The sequence below is a fragment of the Pseudophryne corroboree genome, chromosome 4 (assembly GCF_028390025.1).
Source record: "Pseudophryne corroboree isolate aPseCor3 chromosome 4, aPseCor3.hap2, whole genome shotgun sequence".
NCBI classification, from domain to species: Eukaryota; Metazoa; Chordata; class Amphibia; order Anura; family Myobatrachidae; genus Pseudophryne; species Pseudophryne corroboree.
In genome coordinates this window covers 104,807,284-104,819,619 of record NC_086447.1, presented here as the reverse complement: position 1 = coordinate 104,819,619, position 12,336 = coordinate 104,807,284, and the positions used below count along the sequence as shown (strand labels likewise).

Genomic DNA, 12,336 nt, shown 5'->3' with positions numbered 1-12,336 from the left:
AGGGAATCATTCCCGTCAAGGACAGTGCAATGCGCTGTCTCTTGTCCCGGACCGAATTGAGATCAATTATGTCTGAATTTCCTGATCCTAGGAAAAATCTAGCCAAATGTCAAAGGTTTATTAAAGAACTAGGAAACGCCACAGAACCCACCAACAAAGAATGGCGGACAGTGCTGAGGGCATGTTTGCCCTCCAGTGTTGACCCTGAAAAGTTCATTGCTGATTGTAAATTAAACACGGAGGTACCTTGTATGGAAGAACACAATCAGGAATGTATTAGGCAGATTAACCGACAGTTAGGAATATATTTCCCAGCTGCTGTCAAGTGGAATGAAATTTTCTCCATAAGGCAAAACGAAAAGGAAAATGTTTCTAATTATTTCAATCGAGCACTGCAAATAATGGCTAGAAACACTGGGATCGCAGACATCAAGACAAATGCACAACATAAAGGAATAGCGGTTAAGGTATTAATGAATGGTTTAAAGGATGAATTAAAAACAAAGGTACAGACCACCAACCCAAACTGGAGAGAGATCTCGGTGGCCGCACTAAGAGAGGCCGTCATTAATCATGATCAGAATATCACCAGGTACAGAGAGTCACTAAGAGATAAGTTAATGGCAGCAAATATACAGGCCCAAACCACAAGACCACCCCAACAAAAGCCACACACCCCTGCGAGAAATCCAGATATGGAAATCTGTTACAATTGTCATAAAAAGGGACACATTGCAAGAGATTGTAGATCAAGAGAAAGACAACACCATAATCATAAAATCCAAGAAATCAGGGAAGTACAGGGGAAACGATTGATGATGATGAGCATCCGAGCGTTTGAGGAGGCATCAAATCAACCAAAACCTCAGGTCATTGACACGTGGAGGAAGCCCAGGATTTGTTATCATTGTAGGAGAGAAGGGCATTATGCTAGCAACTGTAACAGCCTACATAAAGTTAGACCCCCTAGACCAAGAAATGAGCAAAGTAAGGACACACCAAATTATAATCAGGGATCATATAGGAAGAATTTTGGGCCACACCCATAATATATAGTCAGGAAAGGTGATCATTAGGACTGATGGTAAGCCTGAGGTAACGGTTAATAAATTGGGAGGTCATTCCCTGAAGACACAGGAATGACCAGGTGAAACGTTGTAAATGTATCTGTGAAATGTTTTTTTTCTCTCTCTCTCTATCCCCATCTCTGACTAGTATTGGTAAGAATTCACACATTACATATCCACTTGGTCCTTGCAGAAGTCTACCAAACCCCAGCATGACCTCCGCCACAATGTATTTCTGGCCAGATACAGACAGTGGAGTAATGCAGGTGCTGGTGGGGAGGGACTGCTCAAGGAGACCAGTAGACACATAGATATGACAGCCTAATAAGTCTGACAATGTTTTTCTAATGCTAACAAGGTTTTCTCAATGTTGACAATGTTTAAAAATGTTTTGTTTCTCTTTTCTTATTGATGGTTATTGTCGAGTTAGGTAATGTATATATGCACATGAATTGTTCTCTATCTCTTTTTTTTTTCTTTTTGTGCTTTCTCTCTCTTCTCACTCATGTTTCCATGGTTTAAAGATGGTATGTCACCCCTCAGTTGGACCAATGGTAATGCCAGATTTTTGCTCCTTACAGAAAGATCGTCGGTTGGGAAGGAATATTGCATCACCAGAATGTTCGTTTGGAAGACTGAGAGACAGCACCTTTGAGAGGACAGCAGAACAAGAAGAACAACAAGACGAGAGAACTTATTATCGTAACAAGTTCTCTCCCCCTCAAACTGTTTTCTTATACCCCCTTTACAAATTTCTTCTTTTCTCATCCTGTAAGATGGACTTGCCCCAAGAGACTGTGATATGGATTTTCCTGTTGACCATGATGTTGACCAGAGCAGTCTGTTTCGGTGAGAGTACCAGTGAGGTCGAGAAAGGATCCAGAAAGGTTCTAATGACTGAGACGGAGGTGTAAATTTCCAATAGCAACCCAATCACCAAGCAAAGGCGAGTACCGGGCACGATCTAACAACCATGTTATCTGTAAACATTTTCTTTGAAGGATTGTTAGCTGAAGAAAATTGTATCTGTAGGCTCTGTGATAATCTGGTTGAAGATGGATGCATAAAGAAATGCCAATCCAGTTTTAATATCCATATAGACCGGCATCCATTGAGTGACTATCACTCTTTAGTGGGTAATGTGTTAAACCAAACAGATTGTTGGGTATGCTCTCAAGTACCTCAGGGTCATAGCAAATCAGGGCTAGTACCATTTCCTTTAACGTTAGGGGAGGTACTTGAGCTAAGTGGTGGGAGACCGGTGGACCGGAGGTTTAATATCTCCAGCCCTCCTAGTTTGAAGCTCCACCAATACCATGTGGATAGGTCCCTCTTATGTTTTAACATCTCCAATCCCCGAAAGCCGGGAAATTGGGAAGTGTCATGGAGCAACCTTACCATGACCTTTTCACACAGAGCAGATAGAATGCCTACAGATACAGAGCTGGTACGCCACATAGCCAGTAGAGGAAAATCTTTTCGGTATCGATATACCTTAGGAAATAGGATTACTAGAGTTGGAGAGGTATCACCAGGATACTGTGCACATATCGTACAAACTGATACGTGCATTAAGCAGATGGAAGAATTAGGGTCAGGAGATTTCACCTGGAAGGTTTGCAATATGGTAATGTCCTTCTCTGTCCCATATGTTCTCCCCGATGATGCATATTTCATATGCGGGAGAAAGGCGTACAAGTGGCTTGCCCCAAACTCTGAAGGATTGTGTTATATTGGAAAAGTATTGCCTGAAGTGATGACTGTAACACATGACAAAATGAAAGACATACACCGTGGTGCCCAAGCTCCTTATACTCACACTCATTACGAGCACCGAGTTAAAAGACACCTGTCAGAAAGGTTAGAGCATCCGGCCTCTGATCTAATCCATGAATCCACCGGGATTCAGGTTCTGGTGGCGTTAGATTTCACTCGTACCGCTCGGGGAGTGATGAATTATAGATACATTTCCGCACTCGCCAATTTGTTAGATAATATCACTGAAATGTATGATGACACGTTTAGATACACTGGAAGAGAACTTCAAGCTTATAAAACAGAACTAGTTCAGCATAGGATGGTTCTTAATTATCTTACAGCAGTAACAGGCGGATATTGTGTTACATTGGCAACACAGTACGGCATAAAGTGTTGCACTTATATCACGAATAGCACCGAGGATCCGGTAGAGGTCATAGACCAAAAGATGGACGACATTCTCCAATTAAAGTGGGAATTTCGCCGAAAACACAATCTCACCCTTGCTGCTGTAGGTAATGAGCTGACTGGTTGGGTGTCATGGTTGAACCCGCGAAATTGGTTCTCCGGTTTGGGAGACTGGGCTCAAGGAGTCATAATGGATGTTGGAAAGTTTCTACTATGTATCTTGGGTGTCGTTATATCGATTGGATTGATATTTAGATGCGGGCAGGCTTTAATGAGGTGCAAACAAAGTACAAAAGTGATGAGCTTGAGGAGTGAGGAAACCGTAATTAACCTGGATTTGATTTATGACCCAATGATAGAAACCAGGATGTGATGAAAATGCGATTATACGGTCCGTTTCTTTCACCTGTTTTTCTGCTTTTCTCCAAGATACAAAGACCCCCTTGGATGAGGAAGCTGACGAGACGAGATGTATACAGACAACGGATTGACCAAAGAAGAAGATTTGACAACTTTAAATATGGACACTTGATGAACTTTGCCATGGATCCCCAGTTTCCCTAGTACTTTTAAACTCACGCTAGCCCAACATTTTTTTTTGTAAATCTGATGGCTCAGACAAAGCTATTTGCTCATGCCCAAGGAGCAATACAGCGCAAAGAAGACGACTCTCAACAGATACCGAACACAACTTCGACGACAGATGTACATTTCCCTGACATAGAATATCATTGCATTTTCCATAAGTGTTCTTTATCTTCATCTCTACAACCCTCAGGTAATGACACACATAGACGATAGGGAATACAGGCACAGATATCAGCAACCACATACCTCCCCCATTCATGTATCATCAACTAAAATGTGCTCCCCATTTTGTTCAAAATCCGAAAAGAGCTCGGTAAAGTTTGACAGCCCATCCACAGACCTGTACCACAGGATAAGAAGGAATTCAAATGTATACTTCGCAATACCTCGAAGCTTGATGTACAACACGTACGGCACGATGATACATGACCCCCCAAACATGGATTCATACACACATGCTTCTGCTATCTCACTAGGTCATACCCTCTTCACACCTTCTCCTCTCTCCTCCCTTACCCCACCATGGAAATCAATTAACCCCTGACTTGCATTTTTCTCCTTAAATGTTTTGTGGCAGTTATTATTGACTGCCAAAGGGTGGACTGTCAAAGTCAGAAAAATGTCTCTATGCACGTTGCCATATTTGCACCGCACACTGGTCCGTGCTGCGCATGCGTACGCTCTCCCGTGAAGGCGCATACCCGCAATAGCGTGCACTCGCAGGCACGGTATGCGTATTTACGGTAGAGTTTATGTAGTCGTAGCGTGCGACTCATTCGTTACATATTTTCACAAGTAATGTAGTTTATAGATCATGATCCCTTTGATAGTTTCTGAAAGTTTGGTTAATATAGAAGGTCCCTGTTTAAAGTAATCCCTCTTTGTATCGTACGAAGGGTCTAACAAGAATCATACAGCAGTGTTTGGTACCCATCGGAAGAGTATTTAATTAGCAATATTCCGGTGTTGGTTTGGAGCGTATTAATCGCTCGCGCGAATAGTTATGGACATAAGAAGTTTATGTCCATTTCTACTATTTACTCATACTCAGGTATGCGGCGGGAAACCTAGTTCCCCACCCACCTGAGCTGTTTGAAATCGTCACAGCCCACCTGTATGAATCAACCTATGACCTTTTGTTATGATGCAGGGCCGAATTCCGACGTCCAATGGACAATGGGATTGTAGGGACTGTAGGATTGCATTGTGTGTGGGGCATAAATAGGCAGGCCGACCACATCCAGCTCTCACTCTTCAACGGTTCTCATTGCTGAAAATCGGGTGCTGGATGTCCAGGCGCATGCGATCGTTTACCCTTGTGCGTAAGTTTCTCTCCGTTATCATTGTCTTTCTGTGAGCCAATTTCTCTCATCTCTCTCCGTCTCTCTCTCTCTCTTTCCCTTCTCTTTCTCTCGTATCTCCCCTAGACTAGTATTGTATTGTATTAGATAGTATTGTATTTTGGTTAGGAATTCTTTGTTATATTGTAGTGTATCATTTGTACTGTTATCCCCTTTTTACAAGTATACTAGATATAATACAGTTAATAGGCTTTGGACCCTAATCCAGTATCTGTGTATTTCCTATAGTGTTAAGTGTTCACTTGAGCGTCGGTGACGCTCAAGCAGCTTTGTAGTTAGTCAGGTTACACAAGGTTGCACTTACACCCTGTATTCACATTAAGGTATTCCGTGTATTTCATTGGTATAAGGTTTAGACATAAAGGTATAGCGTTGTGAGCCTCTGCGCCGCTGGTGATCTCCTCGTGGTCTCGAGCGTCCGCTACGCCATAGCGAATCATTACTCTAGTCATAGCCAATAACGTGTCCTGTGATCGCTGGGCCGTGAGCGAACGTGACGCTTGAGCGTCTCGCCTACGGCTGAGCGATCGTTACGCAACTAGCGTACCATTACGGTACTTCTTAAGTAAACAGCGTACAGTGTTCTTAGCTTCAATAAAGGGTTGTTTATACGACAAGGGAATTTAGCATTGTCAAATGGTAGGGTCATGGCTGTGTAGCTATAGCGCTGTGCCATTCTCAGTAGTGTGTATAGAGAAGGGAAGCCTGTTTCTGATGGATCACTAGCACCCAGCATGCGGCTGGAGCAAGTGCTGTTACTAATCTATGGTCCCCTCGGTTTCCTGCTTGCAGAAGCATGGATCTTGCATCAGCATAAGGTAGTAAATTAAGTTTTCGAGGCTTCACACAAACACATTCACTTTGTGTCAGGCTAAGATACAGGCCCTATATGTATTGTCCTCCTCCCTGTGAAAAAAGGCCCAATGTGGAACTCTCCCAGGGCTGCCGCTTCTGAGTCCCGTATGTGGAAGCCACATTTAAGCTTAATTTCAAAGAGAAAGATACCTGTACCAAATGTGTCATGCCTTTCACCCAAAGTAGCTTGTTGGCTGTAGCCAGTAGGGGGGCCTGAGGCCCATGTTCACACACCACAGAAGGGTTGGATTGGAGTTTATAGGGGCATCAGTTTGATTGCCCAATCCATGCTGGCTCCACCAGGCGGGATGTAGTGGTCGGTATTTGACTGGTGGTCTCCTAACCGGCCTCCATATAACTACATCCCTCCAAAGGTGAATAGGAAAAGAGGAAAGCGGCTATCTGAATTGGGCTAAAATGACTTAGCTCGAGTTGAAGTGGTTATTTTAAAAAGTGCCCAGGCTCCACGTACTCCTTGCTATACCCCTGCTCTCCAATGTCCAATGTTCCCCAGGGCTGAAGAAGGAAAACATTATGAAGACCGTTTGATATGTGCATTTAAGGCATAATAAATACTTATTGCTTTTAAAGATCAGCAAGGGAAATGTGTGGGCTGTGGAAACAGCATAGAGTACATACCTTTAGCAATTCGTCCAAAAGAACAGATTTTATTTCCAAGTCCTCGAAATTGCAAATATATCCTGATGTCTGAATGGGTTCCTGATACAAATAACACAAAGAGAGTATAATATAATATTAATGAAGAACAAGTATATTGAAAACTTGCGAGCAGGGCCTGCCTACCTCTATGTCTGTCTGTCATTAGCCAGTTTGTCCTACCATTGTTGTTTCCAATTGTAAAGCGCAACGGAACATGCTGCACTATACACAGTAAGAAACTGTAAATATATTAATAGCAGAAGGACAACTTTTATTAGTGACTTATTTCTATGAAGTCATTGTCTGAGCAGGGCACATCATATACTAAATTAAAGCTTACGGTCCACAGATTTGCCGAATTGGTTGTTTAATTTCGGAGTTATGTGGCAAAATGTCCACCTGCAATTTACAATGCATCACCATTGTGCTCTGGAAAATGTGACAGTTGGTGAACTCTTCCTGTGCACCTGCTGGGTGTCCTAGAACATGTGACCTGCGGGGTAGTCTGGAAACTGTGACAGTTATTTGCAGCCACACACTAAGCAGCGATTTTCAACTCCTAAGGGGATGAAAAGGTGTAAAATGTTCCGCTCAGCAAACCTTTGCCCGGCTGAAACTGGGCACATCAACTAGTAATTATTTATAGTACAAATATTCGGTGTAAAGTACTGCATAATTTGTTGTGCTATATAAATAAACAGTGGTGTAATAAGAACAGCGAAATTGTTTACTAAAATTGTTTATTTGTACTTATAACGAGATTACTTTGGGGGTTATTCAGGTCAAATAACCACGTTCCCTGCACCCATGCGCACTCGCATGTCCTGTCCCGCGCGTTTGCTAGCAGCCAATGCGATCTGATCGCATTCACAGCAAACTCCTCTGCCTGATTAACAGGCAGAGGCATTCGAGGGGTGGGCTGTGACAGAGCGCTGCGGGGGCGGCGCAGGCAAAACGGGGGCGGTTCGGTGGCATTTTCGGGGGGGCTGCGTGACGTCACACACAACTGCTCCGATCAAGAAAATGGTGGCTGACCTCCTACTGACGCAGCCTAGCTGCGGCTGCAGGGGGTCGTCCACAGTTGCGGAGACCGCAATTAAATTGTGGTCGCAGGCACTCAGCAGGCCAATCAGCATGCTTGGCGGCCTTGCCCTGCGATGAGCGGCCCCCAGCATGCAAAATCTGCAATCCTTACTGAATAACCCCCTTTATCCTTATTTAATTAGCCGTAATCATACATAGAATATCAGTATCCCTCAGCTACAAGGACTTAATAATTAGATAAATACATTAGTAGTTTACATATGGATGTTACTGCCTCCAGTTAAGTCTGGAATAGATTATATTTAAGGTGTAATTGTCACCCACACAGACAGGGTGGGAAGCAATTGTGGTCAGAACTGGTTTCTGTGTGAGTGCAGGCATCAATTCATTAGGCCATACAAACATCAATGAAACACAAGGCACTTACCTCAGTGACGTCTCTTGGTCCTGGAAGGCAGAGGGCCATGAGCGTAACTATAGTGGGTGCAAGGGGTGCCCTTGCTATAGGGCCCAGAAAATAAGAATTTACTTACCGATAATTCTATTTCTCGTAGTCCGTAGTGGATGCTGGGAACTCCGTAAGGACCATGGGGATTAGCGGCTCCGCAGGAGACTGGGCACAAAAGTAAAAGCTTTAGGACTACCTGGTGTGCACTGGCTCCTCCCCCTATGACCCTCCTCCAAGCCTCAGTTAGGATACTGTGCCCGGACGAGCGTACACAATAAGGAAGGATTTTGAATCCCGGGTAAGACTCATACCAGCCACACCAATCATACCGTACAACCTGTGATCTGAACCCAGTTAACAGCATGATAACAGAGGAGCCTCTGAAAAGATGGCTCACAACAATAATAACCCGATTTTTGTAACAATAACTATGTACAAGTATTGCAGACAATCCGCACTTGGGATGGGCGCCCAGCATCCACTACGGACTACGAGAAATAGAATTATCGGTAAGTAAATTCTTATTTTCTCTGACGTCCTAGTGGATGCTGGGAACTCCGTAAGGACCATGGGGATTATACCAAAGCTCCCAAACGGGCGGGAGAGTGCGGATGACTCTGCAGCACCGAATGAGAGAACTCCAGGTCCTCCTCAGCCAGGGTATCAAATTTGTAGAATTTAGCAAACATGTTTGCCCCTGACCAAGTAGCTGCTCGGCAAAGTTGTAACGCCGAGACCCCTCGGGCAGCCGCCCAAGATGAGCCCACCTTCCTTGTGGAATGGGCTTTAACAGATTTTGGCTGTGGCAGGCCTGCCACAGAATGTGCAAGCTGAATTGTACTACAAATCCAACGAGCAATAGTCTGCTTAGAAGCAGGAGCACCCAGCTTGTTGGGTGCATACAGGATAAACAGCGAGTCAGATTTCCTGACTCCAGCCGTCCTGGAAACATATATTTGCAAGGCCCTGACTACGTCCAACAACTTGGAGTCCTCCAAGTCACTAGTAGCCGCAGGTACCACAATAGGTTGGTTCAGATGAAACACTGAAACCACCTTAGGGAGAAAATGAGGACGAGTCCTCAATTCCGCCCTGTCTGAATGGAAGATCAGATAAGGGCTTTTACAGGATAAAGCCCGCCAATTCTGACACGTGCCTGGCCGAGGCCAGGGCCAACAACATGACCACTTTCCATGTGAGATATTTTAACTCCACAGATTCAAGTGGTTCAAACCAATGTGACTTTAGGAACCCCAAAACTACATTGAGATCCCAAGGTGCCACTGGAGGCACAAAAGGAGGCTGTATATGCAGTACCCCTTTTACAGACGTCTGAACTTCAGGTAGTGAAGCTAGTTCTTTCTGGAAGAAAATTGACAGGGCCGAAATTTGAACCTTAATGGACCCCAATTTTAGGCCCATAGACACTCCTGTTTACAGGAAATTCAGGAATCGACCTAGTTGAAATTCCTCCATCGGGGCCTTACTGGCTTCGCACCACGCAACATATTTTCGCCAAATGCGGTGATAATGCTTTGCGGTTACATCCTTCCTGGCTTGACCAGGGTAGGGATGACTTCATCCGGAATGCCTTTTTCCTTCAGGATCCGGCGTTCAACCGCCCTGCCGTCAAGCGCAGCCGCGGTAAGTCTTGGAATAGACAGGGTCCTTGCTGGAGCAGGTCCCTTCTTAGAGGTAGAGGCCACGGGTCCTCCGTGAGCATCTCTTGAAGTTCCGGGTACCAAGTCCTTCTTGGCCAATCCGGAGCCACGAGTATAGTTCTTACTCCCCTCTGTCTTATAATTCTCAGTACTTTTGGTATGAGAGGAAGAGGAGGGAACACATACACTGACTGGTACACCCACAGTGTTACCAGAGCGTCCACAGCTATTGCCTGAGGGTCCCTTGACCTGGTGCAATACCTGTCCAATTTTTTGTTTAGGCGGGACGCCATCATGTCCACCTTTGGTTTTTCCCAATGGTTTACAATCATGTGGAAGGCTTCTGGGTGAAGTCCCCACTCTCCCGGGTGGAGGTCGTGCCTGCTGAGGAAGTCTGCTTCCCAGTTGTCCACTCCCGGAATGAACACTGCTGACAGTGTTATCACATGATTTTCCGCCCAGCGAAAAATCCTTGCAGCTTCTGCCATTGCCCTCCTGCTTCTTGTGCCGCCCTGTCTGTTTACGTGGGCGACTGCCGTGATGTTGTCCGACTGGATCAGCACCGGCTGACCTTGAAGCAGAGGTCTTGCTTGGCTTAGGGCATTGTAAATGGCCCTTAACTCCAAGATATTTATGTGAAGTGATGTCTCCAGGCTTGACCACAAGCCCTGGAAATTTCTTCCCTGTGTGACTGCTCCCCAGCCTCGCAGGCTGGCATCCGTGGTCACCAGGACCCAGTCCTGAATGCCGAATCTGCGGCCCTCTAGAAGATGAGCACTCTGCAACCACCACAGGAGAGACACCCTTGTCTTTGGTGACAGGGTTATCCGCTGATGCATCTGAAGATGCGATCCGGACCATTTGTCCAGCAGGTCCCACTGGAAAGTTCTTGCGTGGAATCTGCCGAATGGAATTGCTTCGTAGGAAGCCACCATTTTTCCCAGGACCCTTGTGCACTGATGCACTGACACTTGGCCTGGTTTTAGGAGGTTTCTGACTAGTTCGGATAACTCTAAATACTAGTACTGATGTCAGGCGCTATCAACAATTATAAATAATGTATAAATAAATAAATAATTCTCTTACAACTCATACAATTTAAATAGCCGCAAACAAGGTAAAATGGCCTGTGGAAGTGGCCAACGTAATCACACCTGATTAAAACCAGGTGTAGCAAAAAAGATTCTAGTTAACCTCTTGCGCTATTAAATTAAAGGTAACATGACTTGAGAACACTTTAATTAATGATTGAAATAGATTTAATATCCGTAAAATAAATTATAAACAATAAACATAAAAATAAATAGTTATGTATGCGCATACACATAAAAAGATAAATACTATACTTTACTAATTAAGCATAAGAGGTGGATCATATAATTGATTGTGACCATATATGACTAATCAATATTCATACGTTGACAGTGTCCTTTATTTGGTATTTTCAACATGAAGCAGTCCCATTAGTTATGCTCATAGAAATGAGATTAGGTGTGTACCAAGTAGGTAAATCGAACCACTATATCAGTTGTAAATGGTCCTTTTATACATGGAGAAATCTCCAAACAGCACGGAGAAGATAAATGTCACCTGGGGTTTGGTGCACAGCAAGCACCTATGTAGAACTCCCGGTTATCACTGTCCGTGAATGGTGTACTCCGTCTTCTGCTGTGTCAGGTCATCACACACACCTTACTTCGCATTAGGGGATGGAGGTTGTATCCGGCTCCCGGAGCTTTGCGCACTGCAGGCGCTGGTAAGATGATTCTGCTCCCGTCCTCAAGCCGCCGCATATAGCGCGTCCTCCCGTCTCCCGCTTATCGGTCTCAGGCAGTGTTGTATATCAATAAGACCTACTGTCAAACGTCCGTTAGGTCACACAGGGCTCCTTCTCTGACGCGTTTCGCTTCTAATTGAAGCTTCCTCATAGAGTAATGATTTTTAGACAATAGAGCCCTTTTTATATATAGCAGTCTCAATTCAATTGGTGCAATCATCCACCTAAAATAGTAACACCTGTCTAAGATCCACCTCCTGATCCACCTCTTAGCTCACCTGTTCTTTAATTAAAAGATTCACATTAACCTTTCATCTGCCCGTCTGTCTATAAACACATCTTTCAGAAATAGCAGGATAATAATCAATATACAATCACATAAATATTATCTCTAAGCATAGTAAAATATCCTATTTTTGTTCAATAATTCATCATAATCATGGTAATAATAAAATATATAAAAAAGAGAATATATATAAACAAGAAAAAAAAAAAAAATAATAACAAAAAATAAAAAATAATAAAAATATATGTATATAAGTCATTCGGGAATCGAACTGGGTACTCTAGCTATAGTAAACCAAGACTCTACCTCCAGGCTATGTAGCTACTTGATAGAATGTTACATTTTTGTATGCATATATAGAGATGGTAAACAATACAACTATATGGAGAATCTCAAGCAACTATTCCATCTGTCAATGTTTCA

General features: G+C 43.8%; 1 protein-coding gene across 2 annotated transcripts in view; it reads right to left on the bottom strand.

Moving 5' to 3' along the window:
* Positions 1–12,336, bottom strand: part of WDR35 (WD repeat domain 35) — a 270,202-nt gene that overhangs the window by 120,184 nt on the left and 137,682 nt on the right. For both annotated transcript variants that reach the window (XM_063915331.1, XM_063915332.1), the window contains exon 18: positions 6,677–6,757. In XM_063915331.1, coding sequence (XP_063771401.1) covers positions 6,677–6,757 — 81 coding nt within the window. The remainder of the gene's footprint in view (positions 1–6,676; positions 6,758–12,336) is intronic.